The sequence below is a fragment of the Pteropus alecto genome, unplaced genomic scaffold (assembly GCF_000325575.1).
Source record: "Pteropus alecto unplaced genomic scaffold, ASM32557v1 scaffold75, whole genome shotgun sequence".
Classification (NCBI taxonomy): domain Eukaryota; kingdom Metazoa; phylum Chordata; class Mammalia; order Chiroptera; family Pteropodidae; genus Pteropus; species Pteropus alecto.
In genome coordinates, this window is record NW_006440638.1 from 31494973 (window position 1) to 31516239 (window position 21267).

At 39.7% G+C, this 21267-nt stretch overlaps 1 protein-coding gene across 2 annotated transcripts in view; it reads left to right on the top strand.

Moving 5' to 3' along the window:
• The first annotated feature begins 4150 nt into the window (after positions 1-4150).
• The window catches only part of TSEN2 (tRNA splicing endonuclease subunit 2), a 34003-nt gene continuing 16886 nt past the window's right edge, over positions 4151-21267 (top strand). Inside the window, exons 1-4 of one of the 2 annotated variants that reach the window (XM_006917632.3) lie at positions 4151-4263; positions 9135-9341; positions 10749-10830; positions 16555-16591. In XM_006917632.3, coding sequence (XP_006917694.1) covers positions 9153-9341; positions 10749-10830; positions 16555-16591 — 308 coding nt within the window. In that variant the 5' untranslated portion in view covers positions 4151-4263; positions 9135-9152. Of the gene's footprint in view, positions 4264-5091; positions 5165-9134; positions 9342-10748; positions 10831-16554; positions 16592-21267 lie in introns of those variants that run through there. The other variant, XM_015593807.2, reaches the window with a different exon arrangement.

Sequence of the window (21267 nt, forward strand, 5' to 3'; positions counted from 1 at the left end):
TTTTTGAGATAAAACATAAAACTAAAGTCCCCATATCTACTACCTAACCCCCACAGATAGGTAATGAATTTGGTGCTTATCCTTCCTGTTATTTTTCTTTTAGCTTACCTATACATACATTCAGTATTTTATATTGTTTTCTGTGTATTTTAATTTACACAAATGGCATCATAGATCTCATGTTGTTCTGCATCTTGCCTTTATCACCAAACATTATGTTTTTTAAATCTATCCACATTGATATGTAATAAGAGCTAGTTCATTCCTTTTCATTTAAGCTGCACCATATTCCACTCTATGAATCTTTTACACCACATTTTGTATATCCATTCCTGTAGGGGCAGTCATTTAGGTTGTTTACTTTTTTAAAATTACAAACCAACATGATTTGATTAAAAAAATCTTTGTATGTGCCTTGTGGGCATTTATGCCCAAGTTTCTCTGGGAAATTTACCCAGAAGTCAAATGTGTTTGTTAGTCACAAGGCAGAAGTAGACATACCTGGGATCCAGTCTCGACTCTGATGTTTACTCCCTGTGTGACCTTGGGCAAGTCATTTCACTTCTCTGGGTCTGGTTTATTACCTATAAAATGGGTGTGTGCTAATCCCTAACTCATTGCATTGGCTATTTCTAAAAAGTAGCAGGAATTGTGCAAATGGTAGGAGCCCAGTAGCTCTCATCATCCATGCCACAGGTTTTTCTAGCAACCAAAGTAGGATCTGAAGGCAATGCCTAACCCTTTGCACAACGGACCTGAAGCCCAGCAGAGCAATTCCTTGAGGCTTGCCCAGCCCACCTCTTACTACGTGGTTATCACCTCTTTCCCCTGCCTAGCCTGCTGTCAGCTGGGTAAATAATTGAGCAAATGCACCCTTCCGCATCTCAGTTTCTTCGCCTGTAAAATGGAATAAAAGCACCTACCTCGAAGAGCTGTCATAAGACTTAGAGCTAGATCATGTATGCAGGGCACTTGTTAAAACTGCCCTTTCCAACTCACTCTGGACACTTTCTCCTTGAAAGCTGTAAAATTATCTGAAGTTCCTTCTCACCAGCAGGGTGAAGCTGGACTATGTTTCTGATTTGATTTTGGTTTCACAGCTCTAGGATTTTACGTTGCGGATGCTGCGAGTAAACACGTGGAGGCTGTGTAAGGACCCTGTGTTTGTTTTCCGCCCCGGAAAGCTGCATCAGCGGGAGAGACTGGGTCGTTTAAATTTGCTAAAATGTCTCCATCTAGTGGACTCTCTGAAACACTGCAGGGGTTGGCCCTGTTTGGGAAAAACAATGGGGTGACAGCTGGGGCCGCCCTGCCCTGCTCACAAACTCCAGTGGCTCCCCATTGTCTACGGGGTAAAGTCCAAATGCCAAGCCTGGAATTCGAGCGCCGGCCCAATCGGGCCCCGCCCTGTCTTTAGGACCTTATCATCGGCTTCGACCTCCTGCCCCCGCCAGGCCCAGTTCCTCCCTGCTCCAGAACCTCAAAGCCCACACCTGCCTAGCACGTGGACCAGCCCTGTGCCTCAGAACTCACCTCCCTTCTCCTCTCCACTCTTCTGAGGCTAACCCTCTTTCCGGGCTCAGCTGAAAGGTCACCTCTTCCTGGAAGCCTCCCCGACTCTTCAATCCATCCTGGTCTTCCCTGACCTTCCATCAACACTTGCTGTTGCTCGTTTTTGTATTTCTATATTTAAAGTTGTGTTTTGTCAATGCACTGTCCTCCAGTATCCAGCATGATGAATTAAAATAAATGCAAGCCTGGTAGTCCCCTGGATCTGGATCCTCATCTGGCCTCCACTACTTCCTAGCTCTGAGAACTTGAGCGAAGGAGGGAACCTCAACTGTGAAACAGAAGTAAGAACACCTATTTCACAGGGCTGTGATGAAAATTAAATAAGATAGGATGAAAAGTGGCCAGCACATATTAATGCCCAATAAACTGTCATTAAGGTGATCATATAAAATACAAGATACTACAAATAGTACATGTAGGTTCTGTGCAACATTTCACAGATAAATGATATTACTGTTCACTTTGTTAGATGTGCTAATGATACTGGGGATATATACATGCAGTTGGTCTTCATTATTGGAAGATTCAGCATTTGCAAATTCACCTACTGGCTAAATTTTATTTGTAATGCCAAAATCAATACTCACAGCGCTTGTTCATTTGCAGACATGCACAGGTATAGAACGGAGAAAACTTTGTCTCCCAATTTGCATGTTCTCAACTGAAGTCAATAGATGATACTCTGCCTTGTTTCAGCTCTCATTCCAGGAACAAGTTTACTTTTTTCAGTCTCTTTAGTGCCACATTTTTTGCATTTTTGTGCTGTTGGCGATTTTGCTGTTTAATATGGACCCAAGCAGAGCGTTGAAGTGCTATCTAGTATTCCTAAGCTAAGAAGGCTATGCTGTTTCTTACAGGGAAAACACATGTTAGATGAGCTTCATTCAGGTGTGAGTTATAGTGCTGTTGGCCACGAGTTCAATGTTAATGAATCCATAGTAGATATTCAATAAAGTGTCTTTAAACAGAAACACACATAAAACAAGGTTCCATATTGATTGGTTGATGAAAATGTTGTAGCTAGACTAGCAAGAGCCTAACCCTATATTTTCCCTAGGAGTAATGTTTCAGTATTCACTAATTCAGTGTTCATGGTGACTCTATAGAACTACTGGAATAACAAGAATCAAATATATATATACATACACATATATATACATATATGTATGTGTACATATGTATATATGCATGTGTATGTATATAATAAAATTTAAAAATTCGAGATATATACTGAAATTTTGAGCGAAATTATATGTCTGGGATTGCTTTAAAATATTCCAGCAGTGGGATAAATATGTGTATATGGAGAGTGTAAAAGAAACAAAATACCAAAGGCTGAAGGTTGTAGAAGTGATGATTTATTAGATAATTCTTTCTACTTTGTGTATGTTTGAAAATGACCACAAAAAAATGTTTAAAGTACACACTGAGGAGAAAATCTTGGGGGAAGAGTATCTTATTAAGTAACTTCCACTCTGGACCCTCTGTTGCGACAGGGATCCAGATGATGCTGAGATTCCATTAGCGGGGAATCCCAAGCCTCTGAGTGTGGAGCACCTCACTGAGGTCCAGGACTGCCTCTATTCTGACTTGCTCGGATACCTCTGGCAACTCACAGAGCTACTGAACCTTTTTTCTTATCAGTTAGATATAAAGTTGAACTGGACAACCTCTGAGTTCCCTTTCATTGTTAAAATCCTCTAATTCTAAAACTAGTATCCCCTAAATTGGCATATTCTGGTGCATTATTACAGGCTCTCCCCAGCTCTCTATTCCCTGTCTAATCCATCCTGATACCACTCTTCTGTGAATCTTGACAGAGTTCTCCCTTTTTTGCAACACTAATAGGAAGCTATTCTGATTTTGGTTTATCTAAAGTCTGAACTCTTTAGCTGAGCCGTTAATGCTCATGGTGTCTTAAGCTCTTTCTACCAAGGGCTCATAGCCCAGTTAAAGAGGACCAGGAAACAGGGAACACAGAGAAAAGTCACCCAAGCCTGCCTGGGGAAGCAAGAGGATGTCTCCTGGAGGAAGAGATATCTGAACTGAGACCTAAAGGGTGACTAGGAATTACTGCTGCAAACAGTGGGGAAGGATGTTCCAGGCACAGGCAACAGTAGGTTCCAAGACCTGGAGACAAGAGAAAGTTGAGAAAGATCCAGATTTCAAAGCCCATCACACCTAGCCCCTCCCTTCCCTGTCACTCACCTTCCCCTTGTCAAGCATGTATGGTATGTGCACTGGGGACCCTGGAATTCATATCTGGGAAGGTATACATTAGACTCCTTACCGGCCTCTTTTTAAAATAATCAGGTCAGGAGAAACTTTTACACTTCCCAACACGCTTTTGCTCATCCCTCATAATGCTGACGACTCATTTTTCAGCAGAAAGAAGTGAGGCTCAGAAGGGTTAAGTCACTCACTCAAGACCAGCTGTCTGTATAATACTGATGAGTTCTGGAAAGAGGGCCTGCGGCCTCAGCCATACACTCAGGGAGGGTCGAGCGGGACGCGCGGAACACCCGCCTTCGGGCTGTGCGCAGGCGCGCTCCGCGAAGACGGCGGGAGCGCCCTCGGGCTCAGCGCCTGCGCATTTGTCCGGCTTTGCGGCTGCACTGCTTGACGGCAGCGGTGTCCGTCCGCACTGGCTGGCGTTGCCGGGGTAACGGCGAGCGCGTGGGGCCGAAGAAGGTAAGGCCCCTGGAATAGGAGCCGGCGGCCTCCTGGGGCGCTGAGCCCTGTGGCCCTCAGCACACTGGGCAGGGGTGGGTTTCCACAGGAGGACACGTGGAACGAGAGTGAAAAGGGCCCAGAGACTTCACCCAGGTTGCACAGCCAGACCAGACTGGGTCGGGACGAGGAGCTAGGCTTCCCAATTCGGCCGGAGTTAGCCCCTCTTCCGGTTCTCAGTACTTCTCTTTCTTCATTCCTTCTGGGAACATTGACACCACGTCCAGGCCTGGGGAAGTCGACGTGCATTTGACCCCGTCTCTGCCCTAGAGGAGCCGCAGCCGCTAGTAGGGTTGCTGGGGGCAGGGAGATGGTGAGAGACACTCAAGGAAACCAGCAGATGGTTAAAACAAAGTTACGAATTGGGCCCTTAACACTTTTTTTGGCTTGTGTGGCGTCATTTACTGAGGTTGCAGCTGCCGTCTGGCTAGCAATTCCCCATGGTAGGCCCAGTACTAGGCGCCTACGCACAATTACCCATTTAATCCTCTTAACAGCCTTCAAAGGTTTATCGTTATTTGAAAACTCCCCAGAGGCTGGATTGTCGCCTTGTCCCCTTTATCCCTACCTCCCCTAGCCCAGGAGGTAAGCACTTGGCGTTTCAAACGTTTTTTAATTGGGAGAAGGTGAACTTTGCTGGGTGAGAGATTTTAACCAGGCTTGTTTGGCAAGATGGACCCAGAGAATTAGAAAATTAAATGTAGCTACCTCCCCCCTTTGCTTTGCTTTGTTTTGTTTGGAATACACATTTATTGAGCACCTAACAGGTGTTAGCTTATCTGCTCAAAGGGAATAAGAAAGAACAAGCCCTGCTTTGGAGAGAAAAGTAAACATACTTAACACTGCCAGCGCCTGGAGTCAGGTAATGCCCAAGTTTTGGAAAGGAAAAATAACCTCTTAGAGGTACATAGCACTCAGTTTCTCTGAGTCCCTTGCCTCATCTGTAGAATGGGAATAGTAAAGTACTTACCTCAGGGGTCTGCATGTTGAAATCACCTGGGTCCCAGAATTTCTGATGTAATTGCTCGTGAGGCCTGGGCATTGGGAGATGTAAATTTTCCTCAGGTAATTCTAAGGGTGGCCAAGCTTGAGAGCCACTGTTACATGCCACCCTGGGTTAATTTTCATAATCTCTTTTCACTCGTCATAATCTGCACTGGCTTCAAGTCTAAACCAACTTTCACATCCCAGCCCTCCTGACTGGGCTATTCCATCTCTGTGTGCTTCAGACATTGGTCTTTTAAGCCAGTCTCCTTACCATGCCTTGTCACCCTACCTTACTAACCGATTATCATCCTTCTCAATGGGGCTTTGTGCAAATGCCTTGCCTGCCCTCTCTAACCTGTTTCCTTGTCTGTGAAGTGGAGATAGTACCGGCCTGTGTAGCATACGGCACAGTCGTTGCCTACCTAGAATGTTGTACCTACCGATCATGATTACCTCTTCTAATGTTACATCCCACATTTGACATCATGTTGTTCTATCATGGTACTAAAGAAACATTCCTTAAACGAATATTGCAATTTTGGAGAGTAGTGAATTCCGTGCTTTCTCCCCTGCTTTGCCTTCCAAGTTCAGCACAAGACAACTCTTCCACAAAACTATGAAACGAGAGATCATCTCGTTTGTCCTATTGAATTTTTTAAATAATAGCTTTATTGAGAGATCATTCACATACCATAAAGTTCACCCTTGTAAAATGTACAATTCAGTGATTTTAGTATATATGGTTATACAACCATCACTGCAATCTAATTTTAAACATTTTCATCACCCTCAAAATAAACCCCATACCTATTAACGGTCACTCCCCATTTCTCCCTTCTTCCAGCACCTGGAAATCACTAATCTACTTCTTGACTCTTAAAGATTTGCCCATTCTGGACATTTCATATTAATGGTCTTACATAACGTGTGGTCTTTTATCACTGGCTTTCACTTAAAGTAACGCCTTCAAGGTTCATGCACATTGTAGCATGTATCAGTACTTCATTCTTTTATTATTGCTGATAATATTCCATTATATGGATATACCACATTTTGTCAATCCATTCATCTCTTGATGGAAATTTGGGGGGTTTTTTAGCTATTACTAAAAATACTGCTGTAAACATTCATGTACAGATTTTTGCATGAACACGTTTTCAGTTTTCTTGTATCTATACCTAGGAGTGGAATTCCCAGATCGTATGGTTACTCTGTGGTTAACATTTGAGCAATCTCCAGACTTTTTGAGTCTTATTTGATTTGAAGAGGAAGAAACTGGGCTCGGAGAGCTTAAGTGCATTATAAAGGTCAAACAATAGTAATGGAAGCTTTGCATATGTGGAAGGCTTCCTATGAGCCACATTCTTGATGTTCGTGTTGTCACATGGGCACAGGTCACAGTAGTACCGGATTTTGAGATTTTTGTGAAAAAGTGTTTTGTAACAGTAGCCCTGAGCCCCTATACACTTGAGTTGGAATACAGAGTTCTTGCCATCAAGTGTCATAGCTCATTCTTGCTTTATTTTAGAGTATAACAGCAATCTGAAAGGGAAAATCCTATACAAACCAGACAAAATGTTTTAATTTTTGCTTGTTTGAGAGAATTTAATTGTAAGTTCTTGAAATTAGCCATTAAACATTTTCTCTTTTTTACAAATTCCAAATGTATATGCAAGTCAAATACTAACCAGGGGTTGAGTTATAAAAGTGTAAATATCATAAAACTCTGAATCATTCCTGAAATCTCAAGAAAGTTCCTCATTGGAGATCAACATCCTGTCTCAAAAAAGCCAGCGCAACATTGTTTAAGTTTAGAATAAATTGCTATTTTCTTCAATTTAATACTAAATACAATAATTGGCTTGAGTCGGATAAATTGGCAAGTGAAAATCTCGTTAAAATGCTCTTGGAAGAAAATCTCTTAATTTCCCATTAACAACCGGTATACACGTTTTATTATGAATGCTATACAGCAGTGTGTATGTATGAATGCTATACAGCAGTTTGTATGTGTGTACACATACATACATCATAATGTGTACAGTCATGCTCATGTGATTCCTTTGAGGGATCTTATGTAGAAATTAGATTAGTGTTTTGATGCATGGAATACTTTGGCACTTCTATGAAGGTTCCAACTTGCTGACTCTTATTTTTCAGTTATCTTTGTAACTAATTTATCAATTTCTCTAACTCTTCCTTGGTCTATGTTTTCCTTTGTCCTCATTTAATTCTTCAGCTTCTTTGAGAGGGTAAAGATGTCATCACACATTGGACAAAGCTTTTAATTTCTTTTGAATGGTCATGAACCCTTAAAACCACTCACTTTCCTTTAGCTTTGGCTACCTTCATTGGCTGTGTCAGGCTTGATTGCATCCATTGCCCAGTGGGATGCTGGTACTGAGTGTAGGATGTGCCTAAATAATCAGTCCTGCTTTTTTCCTTGTTAGGGTTTGGAGCCACATAGATCAAACATATGTTTAACTCCACTGTATCTGGTATCTGCAAGCACCATATACGCTCTCAGTTTAAATCAAGTCCAGACGCAGGACAGAGGGAGCAGCAGATTTAAGTCTCCCATCTCATTCCAGGGCTTGTCTGCTTGTTGCGTGGAATGGCTGGCCCAATCTCTTGCATTGTTTACATTTTTTCCCATCTGCGTATGGTTGAGTTTTCTTAAGCTAAATGCATCTACTGTGGCTCTATATCTTTATCACACTGTACACTCAACTTTACTTCCTTCCTTTGGCCGTTACTGAATTGCAGCCTTTTGCATGTTAGATGTTTGTTTTGTCTCCTCAGGCCAAATGTAAGGCCTGAAAGGGAGAAGTACTGACTTCAACTTCCTTTACTCCATCTCAGTGCTGGGTGCACAGTAATTAATTCCACTAGTCTCTGTAACCCTTCAGCTTCTAACCCTGAGAAATAGTGAGCCTTCAGACAAAAGGGGAGAGATGCTACCTGTGTTTGCCGCAGAACCCAGAGAGAAGAACATGAGCTTTAATGTTCAACAGACCTGGGATTGTCCAGTGCCCCACTCTCCAGAGCCTTTCACAAAATCTGTGGGGTATTGATAGTGCTCACCCCATAACTATAATTACAGCAAATACATGCATAGCTCTCAGTTTGTGCTAGATACTCTTCTAAGCACTTTATGGGTCTTATAACTATAAGACAGGGAGACCAGAGCATGGAGAAATTAAGTAACTTTTGCCCACAATCACACAGCTGGGAATCAGTGAAGCTGATTCCCATCCTGGCACTCTGACTTTATAGTTCCTATTCTTAGCAACTCACATTTAGAGGTACGTAATAGACCCTTAAATGAGAACTGCTGTCGTTGTTGTTATTATTTATCAATTTACTCTAAAAATTAGAAGATGATTGACATAATGTGTAGAATGTATTTTAAGATCCTTTTTATGGAAAATGAAGTACTCACTGGATTTAATTATTTGAGGACAATGTCTCTTTTGGTTTTATCTTTATATCCCCAGCATCTCTAATTATTAGGAGCCTTGGTAGGTACTCAGTAAATGTCTGTTGGCTGAGTGAAAGAATGGGAGTAATCCTAATAGGCAGAAATCCTAATGCGCTTACTATCAAGAGACTTTTGCATTGCATTGTGACTTGGAGCATGTCACTAGGCCTCAGTCTTATCAGCTGTAGTTAGAAATAATGTCACTGACTTCTTGGGTATGTGGGAATTAAGTTCACTGCTTTATAAATATTTAATTTTCCCACAGACCACAAAGTTTCCTGAGCCTAGGTATAAATATACTTGCATTTCTGATCAGTGTAGTTATTAATGGACTGTTTCTTTCTCTTCATTATATTCTTTAAAGAACAATTATGCTTGAAAAATGGCGGAAGCAGTTTTCCATGCCCCGAAGAGGAAAAGAAGAGTGTATGAGAATTATGAGTCTCCATTTCCGATCCCTTTTGGTCAGAACTGTGGTCCCAAGAAAGACTTCAAAATATTCCGTGCTGAACTGATAAACAACAGTGTAATTGTGAGGAACACAGAAGATATTGAGCAGCTGTATGGAAAAGTAAGTGCAGGTGGTCTTGGCATGCTACTTCCTGCCAGCCCTGAGCCAGCTATCCTTTCTTCTTCTCCATCCACCCCAGAAACAAATCATGAATGACTCATATTTTTTCTTGCTATTTGGTCCCTGGTAGGAACACTACAATTTGACTCAGGTGACTTGAAGCCATATATCATGAGGATAACTCCCCAACCCTGAACCCACATTTCATCAATGAAGTAGGGTCAGTACATTGCCCTTTCTTGTCCTTCAATGAAGTAGGGTCAGTACATTGCCCTTTCTTGTCCTTCAATTATAAAAGCAACGTATGTTCATTATAAATAAAGTGAGGCTTCAACATGTACTCTGGTGCCTTATCTGCTCTCTTGTCCTAGTTGGGGACCTCTTTTTACATGAAGACAACTTCTAGTTTTTGCTATTTTCCATTAGTAAAAGGTTTGGTTTGAGAATGGTAGCTTGCTTCCCCCCATTCCCCCCCCCCCACCCCCGCCACAGCTAATTTGTCACTAGGGGTATTTTATAAACAGCTTTATTGAGGTATAATTTACAGCCATAAAATTCACCTATCGTAAGTGTACAATTCAATGATTGTAGTAAATTCGAGTTGTGCAACCACTGCCACAATCCTGTTTTAGAGCACTTACATCAGCACAAAAGTTCCCTCATGCCTGTTGCACTTAATCCCTGCTTCCACGCCCGAGACACCCACTGATCAATCCACTTCCTGTCTCTATAAATGTGCCTTCTCTAGACATTTCATATAAAATATATAGGTTGTAGCCACCTTTCCAAAGTGGGTGGCATTGATCCTGGTGAGATAGGGTCTAGGCCAAGGGCAGTCTCTCCACATTCTCAATACATAAAATTAAGCTATACAAATGTGCTATACACATTTATTCTGATTGTTAAATCTAGGTGAAGGGTAAAGGGTTTCATTTTATTACTCTCAAATTTCTATGGGCTTAATATTTTATAATTTTAAGAAATGAGGGAAAAAATTTATGTTTTTGGAATCAGCAGAAGGAGAGGAATACTTCAATTCTAGGTATAAAAGAATTCAAGAGCTTTTTGTACATGGTAGACTTGGCTCCTGTTTTTAGGCACACTGCTCCTGACCCACATGTGAAGAAGACACCCTGCCTCTGCCTGCCCCATTGCCTTCAGCTTATCAGACCTAGACTGAAATTGCTATGAGACAAACGAGGTATACTAAAAACTTACTAGCACTCTTCAAATGATCTGAGAGATAAAATGCTAAGATCCTCATTAGTAATCATTAGATAATCAGAGGAAAGATGTAAAGCTGTGAAATGTGGGATAAATCTCTTATCAACTGAAATAGTTGTTATCCTTCCACTAAAAAATTGATAACTAAAGGCAAACTAACCTTATTTTCTTTTTTCCTGGAAGGGTTATTTTGGAAAAGGTATCCTGTCTAGAAGCCGTCCAAACTTCACAATTTCAGATCCTAAGCTGGTTGCTAAATGGAAAGGTAAACTTGTGCATCATTTACTTCTTTTGGAAAATTATTATTATCTTTCATTTTTGATCTTCCATCTCAGATTATATAGTAAAGTTCTAGAGGAGAAGTAACATGCACACTGACAATTTTACTGCTAAAAATAGTAACTAGAATCATTCTAATCAAGGTGAAAGGGTTCTTATAATTGGTGAAAATGTGTCTTATTTAATTTCTGGAATTAATCAAAAGTGTTTATTCAGGCATTTCTGTTGTTAAGCACTGCCTACCAGAGTACTATACATGTGGAAAGTACTAGTAATTAAGTACCTGCTCACCTGTATGCAAAATGAGTTTTATTTCTAGAATTTGAATTTACAATAATAACCATAACATCGATGTATTTGGTAAAACATACTAATGTGTGTAGTTCTCACTTGCTGGTCCTCTTTTCTTTATAAATCTTTTAGTATAGTTCTCTAAGGAAGTCTCACGGTAATTACATAACCAATACCAGCAGGTAAAAACATAATTAGAAAGAATTTTTAAAAACATTTTATTGTAAGAAAAAATTAAAACTGTACTGAGATACCATTTCAGCAATCACATTGGCACAAATCCAAAAGTTGGACCATTGGCGAGGCCCTGAGAAACACTCATGCATTTCTGCTGGGAGTGCAAGTGATACTGTCGTTATAGAGGGGAATTCGGCAATATCTAGCAAAATTGTATGTACATTTACTTGTCTCCCCCATCCTTCTCTCCTCCTAACCTCTGGTAACCTTAGTATGCTTTCTTTGTCTATGAATTTGCCTTTTCTAGATATTTCATATAAGTGGAAACATACATTATGACGACTCTTGTGTCTTTTCAGTTGAGATAATGCTTTCAAGTTTCATCCATGTCAGAACTTCATCCTGAATAATATTTTATTGTATGAATATACCATGTTTTGTTCATTCATCCAAAGATGGACATTTGGGTGGTTTACACTTTTTGGCTGTTATGAATAGTGCTGCTGTGAACTTTCATGTACAAGTTTTTGTGTAGACATGTGTTTTTATTTCTCTTTGGTATATATGCCTAGGAAGGGACCTGCTGGATCATATGATAATTCTATTTTAATTTTTTGAAGAACTGCCAAAATGTTTTTCAAAACACCTACACTGTTTTACATTCCCCCCAGCAATGCCCCAGCATTCCAATTTCTCCACGTCCTTATCAACACTTGTTATTTTCTGTTTTTGTTTTCGGTGATAACCATCCTAATGAGTGTGGAACATTAAAAGCGTTTAATTTTTACTGAAGTCTAGTTTATATATTTTTTCTTTTGTTGCATGTGCTTTTGCTGTTATATTTAGGAAAGCATTGCCAAATCCAAGTTCAGGCATATTTTCCTCTACATTTTCTTCTAAGAGGTTTATAGTTTCAGTTCTTAAATTTAGGTCTTTGATCCAATTGGAGTTAATTTTTGTGTATGATATAAAGTAAGGATCCAGCTTTCTTGTTTTATCTGTGGATATCTAGTTGCCCCAGTATATGTATTAACTTTTAACTCAGCAATTTCACTTCTAGGAATTTAGCCAAAGACACAATGGCAAAAATATGAAAAGAAATACCACAAGGCTATTCATTTCAACACAATTTCTAATATTAAAAGACTAGAAAAACCGAAATGTCTATAAGGAGGGGACTGGTTGAATAAACTTTCATGCATTCATATAATGCAGTACTGTAGAGCTGAGATAGGAATGAGGGGTCACTAGAACACATTATTAAGTGAAGAAAGCAAGGTGAAGGAAAGTCTGCATAGTGTGAGATAGGGGAGAGTATAAATATAACTTTGAGCCATAGGAAGGATAATATTTTTAATGTCTATCAGGGAGGGATGAAATAGGATGGAATGGGAGATGAGATTTTATAGATTTGACTTTGGAACCTTGTAAATGTATTACATGATTACAAAACAAAGTTAAGTTTTTTGAAGTAATTCTTAAAAAAAATAGAACTTGTATATCAAGTTGGTAGTATAGCCACAATGGGGGAGCTATTTTGAGTGACTTTAAAACATGCTAATTTGATTGTTTAATCCTAATGGGGTAAACTTTGTGTCAGTTACCTCTTGCCACATTGTTTAACAAACCACTCCAAATTTCAGAGGCTTTCAACAATTAAATTGCTCACTAGTCTGTAGGTTTTGCTGGGTAGGTTTTGCTGGGTAGGTCTGCTGATCTTGGCTGGATGTGCTCATCTGTATGGTTATTGGAGCTGGCTGCTCCAATGGATCAAATTAAGCTCACTAGTATCTGGTTTACTGACAGTTGGCTATCAACTGGTCTAGAATGTCCTCAACTGGAATGAGGGGTAGGGGCTAACATGTGTGTCATCCTCCAGCAGGCTAGCCAAGGCATGTTCTCATGGTAATGGTGGAAGTGCTTTTCAGGCCTCTGCTTGCATCATGTTTGCTAATATTCCATTGACCCAGAGTCAAAGCGTTTAGCAAATGGAAGATCTGAAGAACTGGGGCAGTCAACCTGCCATATACTCTAAAGAAAGAGCGAGCTACAAAATAATCTTTACATTGTTTTCAGCAATTATTTGATGGGTGGTAGTATTGTTACCACTATGCTGAGACTGTGGTATATGTGTGTATATATATATATCATATTGTATAATAAAGCAAATGAGTATGTTGGTGTGGTTGAGAGCAGCCAGGATTTTTTACATGAAACATCTTGTACCAGGAAGCAAAGAAGCTATCAAAAACTACTAATCTTGTTTCAAAAGAGGCTTCCACTGGCCGTGGAAACATTTGAGCATCAACATGAATAATACTACAATTTATTTTGCAATCCGTTCATTCACAATAATAGCCAAAAATGCTTGAATACTTTAGTTCATCCTGATACATCCCAGATGAAATACATTGTTCACCTGTGGAAGATTCCTCATTTTGAAAACTGGTAAACGTGAACTGGTTCTAAGGGTAACCAAACAGTGAGGAATTTCTCTTTATAAAAGAATCCTGCTAATAAATAAAGAAGGAATAATAGAATTAGAATATCACCATTTTGTAACTTCTAATGAATTATTGGATCGAGGCATTGATCAACAATGGTGGCATAAAAGCCAACAAGACATAATAGAATAATAGAATTAGGATATCACCATTTTGTAACTCCTAATGAATTATTGGATCTAGGCATTGATCAACAACAGTGACATAAAAGCCAACAAGACATTTTGTGGCTTCTAATAGAAACATGCTGCATCACCTATAAAGTAGGCTTTCCAAAAAATCAAGCCTAAATCTGATCAAGCCTCTAGTTCCACCAATTCACAGGAGACACAGGGAACAGAGGAATGTGTTAAGCCAGTGTTGCGCAGAGTATTGAAGTGAAGCAAAATGAGACCTTTGCACCAGAACAAAAATAGATCCCATTCCATTTAGCTACAGCTAGTTAACTATTTACCTACAGCTTCCTTCTCCATGAAAATCTGACTGTGAGAACAAGGTGAGCTGAACTAGGCAGTGTGCTTAGTGAGACAATTATTTAAAGGTTGGCACAAGACCTTCATCTCTTCTTGGACCAGCAGGCCTGTGGCTGCCTTTGAGTAGCACTGTGTTAACAGCACAACAGGGATGCAATCATCCACAGCCAGACTGGAGGAAGTTCTACAAGACAGAGGACCCATTTCTTCAACAAATGAGTTTCAGAGAAAAAAAGTCATGGCAGGGAAACCTATATGTTAGAATCAACTTCAGATACATCGATCAGTTGCAATGTATGGGCATTATTTGGCTTTTGAGTCAGACTTTCCAAAAAAGAAAAAAGCTTTGAGACAATACGTAGATTTTGGATAATGATAAGGAATTAATATCAATTTTTTAAAAGTGCAGTAGTAGAATTGTGGTTATATATTTTTTAAAGTCATTATAGAAATACATACTGAACTATTTCAAGGTGAAATGATATGATAGGAAGCATCTGTTTCAAAATAATTTGGAGATCAGGAGTGGGCAGAAAAACAGATGAAGCATGAGTTAATTCTTAAAGCTGAGTGATGGGAACATGGGAATTTATTATGCTATCCACTCTACTTTTTATATATTTTAAACATTTTTCATTGTAAAGTTTTTAAAAAGAGAAAGTAGAGCAAGTAGCATAATGACCTGCCTATACCATCACCCAACTTTGGCAGTTACCAATATTTGGCCAAAAATGTATAATCTTAACAATTGAGAATCTTTTCTTGATCTGTGTAGTAACTAATTTTTAAATGGTGATAGAAATTTGAAGGAAATGAATTTATGCCAAGGAAACAGAAATTAAGATTGTAGACTCCTCTAAAGAAGTAAATCTCAAATGTCTATTTTAAGAGTTTCTTCAGAATCTTCCACCCTCCCCTCTATCCACTCACTTGTTGGCACCAGCCACCTGGAGTCCTTGCCATTTCATGAACCTGCAACAGGTATTTGTTGTCTCAGGCTTTGTGCAATGCTTTCCTTGCCTATTTCTCCCCTCCTCCCAGTCTACTCAGTGAATTCTTATTCATTCTTTAGAGCCCAGCTCAATTATTTTTCCTCCTTTTTGTTTTTTCCTAACCCTTCCAGGTAAAGTTAACTAGACCCTTTATAATACTTGGTCATATATCAGCTTGGGTTAGAATCAGTCATTTCTGTTTTGTATCGCCAACTAGACTGTGAGCATCTCAGGAAAGGAGATTTGCTTTATTCTGTATTTTTAGTGCTTGGCACATGGAAGACTGTCAGTAAAACTTGCTAAATTGTTGTTTATTGTAAAATTACCAAAGGATGAAGGTAATAACACTGAGAAAACTGACAAATTCCTAATGAGGTAAGAGTCTGTGAACTCACTTTCATAGGGCTTTAAAGCTGAACATCATCTATTTCAAGCCTTTAATGCAGCGATCCCCAACCTTTTGGCATCAGAGACCGGTGCTCCTATGAAAATCAAATGCCTGATGATCTGTGGTGGAGCTGAGGCAGTGATGCTAGCACTGGGAAGGAGCTGCAAATACAGATGAAGCTTCACTCTCCCACCACTCACCTCCTGGTGTGCAGCCTAATTCCTAACAGGCCATGAGCCAATACTTGTCCATGTCCTGGAGGTTGGGGACCCCTGCTTTAATGCACTGGAGATAAGGCCAAATTTGGGGAAGGAGAAATGACTTGCCCAAAGGCGGAGTCAGGGAGGACTAGAACTAAAACCCAATAAACATTTTAGGTGAAAAGAATCTCCCAGCCAGATGACCAGAGCTAGTAGAGACCAGAATTCCCAAATCCACACACCCAAAACTAACACCACCATAAAATTTAACAACCCTTTCTATAGGCACAATTTTCACTGAAGATGCTTTATGGAGCATGGAAGAGTGGGAGTAAAGGTTGTAACTTTAGGGCCTCCGTATTCTCATCTAAAAGTAGAAGGCATAAGCATTCAGAGGTGGCAGAGAGGATTCCTCTTGCATGTCATCGCTGCCTAGCTATAGTGTTGAGTTAAGAATTCTTAGATCACATCTGAGCCCAGCAAGATCACTGTGATTGGTCAGGTGCGCCTGCAGGGAATGATGGAATATAAAGCATATGTTTGCCATTGTTAGTTGGACAGGATTAGTCAACCCTCTAGGTGTATAATTTTGTGAATCTTGAAATTCTCTCTGTTTTAGATTTTCTGTGTTTTTCCCCTCAAGGACAATTTTGTCTAAACTAATAAAATTTCTTTGTTGTTACAGATATGAAGACAGACATGCCTATAATCACATCAAAGAAGTAAGCCATGGTGAACTTTGGCCTTGATCAAAATTATGGTTTAAGTCAGATCTACTTTTATTTTTTTAATATTTTTTAACTTTTTAATTATAGTTGGCATACAATATTCTGTTAGTTTTAGGTATACCACATAGTGATTAGACATTTATATGACTTATGAAGTGATCATCCAATAAATCTAGTACCCATTTGACACCATACATAGTTATTACAATATTATTGACTATATTCCTTATGTTATACTTTACGTCACCATGACAAAGGATTTGGCTTAGGATTATTTTTAAAAATAAACTTAATTAGTGCATTTCAAATATGGTTTGATCCACATTAAATTTTCAAGGACACACCTACTACTACTACAAAAAAAAGCATGACTACCACATCAGAAAAAGTTATCTAAAAATAGATCTGATTTGTAAATGCCAGTCTGTACTTCTTAACCCATTTCTCATTTGCCCCAAGAATACTTGCACATGGTACTTGGGGCTGCATTTACCCTAAGATGACTTGTGGATTACAGCCTTACCTCCAAAGTTTGTCACACAATATCTCGCTTTTATTATTATTTTCATATCGCTCTGGTATATCAGTAGCCTTTGGAAACAAATGACATCATTCTATTTATAGCATTATGTTTTTAGTAGTGTTATTTTCCATTTACAAAATATAGTAATTATCAATTGCTGAAAATGTCAAATCCTAGAAAACATAGCATTCTTGCATGTGATGTTAACATTGTTCTGGAACAGTAGTTAGCCTAAGATTCATTTGATGAATCTTATTTATGTATACATTTCTGATATATTAGGATTATAGACAAGTTCTGTTTAGAAATAACTCCACAAACAGTTTTTATACTTTTTCACATTGAAAACCAATCAGATTTGCTTCAGCCTCAAAGAGCATGTTTATGTAAAATTAATGCTAGCAGCGAACTGCACTGTTTTTTTCTAAACAGGAAATGGATTAATTTCTTCCCCCTTTTCACCCACCTTCCCCAATCCCTTCCCATTAGTCAACCATCAAATATTCCATGTACCTATTAATTTGTTTCAAATCAGATCTATTTTTAGATAACTTTTTCTGATGTGGTAGTCATGCCTTTTTTTGTAGTAGTAGTAGGTGTGTCCTTGAAAATTTAATGTGGATCAAATCATATTTGAAATGCACTAATTAAGTTTATTTTTAAAAATAATCCTAAGCCAAATCCTTTGTCTCTTGAATTCCTTTCGAAATATGAACAGCTAACCTATAACATATATGTCTTTAAGTTCTAAGATGCTTAGATTTAGAACCACTCTCCTGTTGCATGTGGGCATAAACGACCCTGTGTGAGCATAAATCTGCCTTTTTCCTTGCTCTACAGTTTTAAGGTTAGAGAAGGAGGCTCTCGGGGACTCTTGCTCATCCATTCATACAGTTGTGACTCCTCTAGGTTCTTGTTTATGCTGTTTCCATTTCTCAGAACATTTCTCCCTAACCCCACAAGCATGCACACTGCCTGGCTCTTTCCTGCACATCCCACACACAGCTTACTTGTCACACTGTCTTAGAGTTTCTCTCTTCACCACTCTTCCCTCAACTGAGTTGAGGTCATTCCTCGGGCTCTCACAGAGTCTGCTTTGTCGCCCCTCACTGTGCCAATTGTTATACACCTAGATCTAGATTGTCAGTTCTTGGAGAGCAGGGACCATGCCTGGCTTCTCTCTACATCCCCAAAACTTAGTGGTCCCTTAGTAGGATTTTGTTGATTAAATGGTCATCTAAATCTTCATCATCCCTGAGGTACAGCTCTTCCTTCTAAAACTACTCAAGTCCACAGTGATTTTTCATCTTGTTTCTAGCATGTACTGGCAGAATCTGACAGCTCCTTTTTGATTACATGCCCAGTAACTCCATGGCCAGAGTGGCCGGGAGGCAGTGGCACCAAGAAGATCTTGATGGATGCTTCGGCTAAAACCACAGGCTGAGGAAAGGTGTTGGGTTCTAGTCTGTGGAAGGGGCCTGCTAAGAACCTGGCAGAACCACCCTCCCTCACCCCACCCCAGGAGGGGATGCAGTATAGGCAGATTGCTCCAACCGACACTGAGACTCAAAAATAGATCAGAAGCCCACCCCTCAGAACTGCATCCTGATCAGGCTGACAATAAAGATAACACGTTGTCATGCCAGTTTGAATATGTAAGGTTCTGGATGATGGAGATTGCCACCTACCTTAAGGTTATCTCTTTATAAGCTCTGCAATGTAACATTCCAAGAATTTTATTAACCCTTGTATTAGTTCCTAGGGCTGCCATGACAAAATACCACAAACTTGTTGGCTTAAAAGAATAGAAATTTTTTCTCACAGTTTTGGAGGCCAGAAATCCAAAATCAGGCTTCAGTAGAGCTGTCTAGGGGAGGATCCTGCCATGCCTCAACTTAGCTTCTGATGATCACCATCATGATCATCATAGCCAATGGGTGCTGATTGCTCCAATAGTGCCAGTTACTGGTCTATATACCTGTATCATCTCAGTTCATCTTCTCAAGAAACCTTCGAAGTAGGTATAGTCGTTTCCATCCCATACATGGGAACCTGCAAATATCTTTTCCAAGATTATAGGAGCTCAGACCAGGCTGCCCAACTCCCGAGCCTGAGAGGAATTGACACATAATAAGAACAATAACATAGTTTTACATGCTGGCATTTCTTGAGTATGTTCCATGTGCTAGGTACTATGCTAATAACAGGTTTATGGAGTATTTCCTTCTGTCCTTGCATCACCCCTATGAGGTAGGTCCTGTTATCTGTCTTTGATGGGGGAGGAAACTGAACCAGCAGAGTTTAAGTAACTTGCTCAAGGCCAGTACTTGGACCTAAGCAGACTGATTCGAAACCATTTTGCTGTGAACTTCCAGTGATAAGTGGGTATTAATCATTAAGATGGTGGAGAAGGATGTTCTGTGGAAATGGTGTGTTCAGGGCACAGAAACATGAGAAGCTGAGATGTGTTCAGATGGTACCATTCGGTATTCGTGCTGCCCTAAAGTGGATCTGCTTTTCATCAGTCTCATTACTATTTCTAATCAGGGCTGCCACCTTTCTCTTCTGCCACTCTCTCCCTTATGTTTTCTCTTACTGTTTCTCTTACCATTTCTCTAGCAGTGTTTGGGGTTAATCTCAGCAGGACTTGGCTTCTGAAGTCATTGCCAGCCAATGAGAGGATACCTGCTCTGTGACTCATATGCCATATGTCATTTGTGTATCTGGCTGTTTTCATCACCAGTCTTACTCAGAGGCTTTCTTCTACATACTTTTGCAGCCAGTGTCTCATTTGAGCTTTCATAAATGAACAGCTGAGGTCATTATAAGTCAGGAATGCAGGCATGATTCTGGCATTTGGCAGAAGAGCAGAAAGAGATGTAGAGGTGCTAAGTGGCTTAGCGGAGAATCACAGAAGAGCCGACTCTAGAACCCAGATGTGGTGCAGCACTTGTCCCCACATGGCTGCCCCTGCTCTCAAAGAGCAGTTAATTAAGGTATACATTTCCACTCATTAAAATATTATTTGCTTTTTTAAATGTGATAGTCAAAATGTTTTTATTTCTCAAGTCTCCCTAAGAACCTCACAATAGATATAAATATAGTAATGTACAATAAATAAATATAGTAACAAATATTTATTGAGCACTTACTATGTCCTGAGCTCTTTACATATCTTGTCTCTTTTAATCCTTGCAACAACCCCATGAGGTAGGTACAGTTAATTTCTGGTTCACAGAGGAAGAACTGAGCCCTTAGAGAAGACGGTATGTAGCTAGTACAAGAATATCATGGAGTGAGGCTTTGAGCCTACATCTGCCTTAACTTCTCTTTTGCAAAGAGTAGAGCAAGGACCTGTGTGTGCACGCTCTCTCTCTCAGTTCCACATCTTCTGCTAAAAGGGGGAACTGTTGAACCTTTAATTTAGTGGTTCTTTCACATATTTCGAGTCAAGGAATTTGGTGAAAGTTGCAGATCCCTTTCCCAGAAAAATATACATTGGCACAAAAATTCATGTTCAAATAAAGGAGATTCACAGACCTGTGAGGTCTATAGAGGCAGTGCTTTAGATAATATAAAGGGCAAAGAAAGTTCTTTTAACGGCATGCAAGGGTGGCCATACTTTTCATACAGGTGAAAAGATATCCTACTGTTACATGGGCAGCTACATTTTTTACCCTGATTATAAAAAGTACATAATGTGATCCTTCTTAGGTAGTAGTACTGTTTTCCCCATCTTATGGATGGGAGACTGGAGCACAGAGAAGGTATGCAATTGCCTCAGTTATAAGTGACAGGGCCGAACATGAAATGTGCAATACCAAAGTCCATGCATGTAATCACTGCATCATCCTGCCTCTTTGGTGCTAGAGTAGCCTTGCCAGGTTTTCATCATGAAATCTAAGATACCATTCCCAATATATAGGAATGCGTGCTCATCCCTACATAGGCTAAACAGAGTGGAGAGCTTAGAAATTCTTTGATTAATTAGGATTAAGCAGCCACAGATCTCTTTTTTAAATACAACAAGCCAACTTCCTTGTTTAATCATTTGTGAGATGTAGCAGTTTATAAGCCATGACATATTCAGTCATCTATATACAGACAAAATAGTCAAGGTGAAGAGTAAAATTGCCGCTGTCTTCCC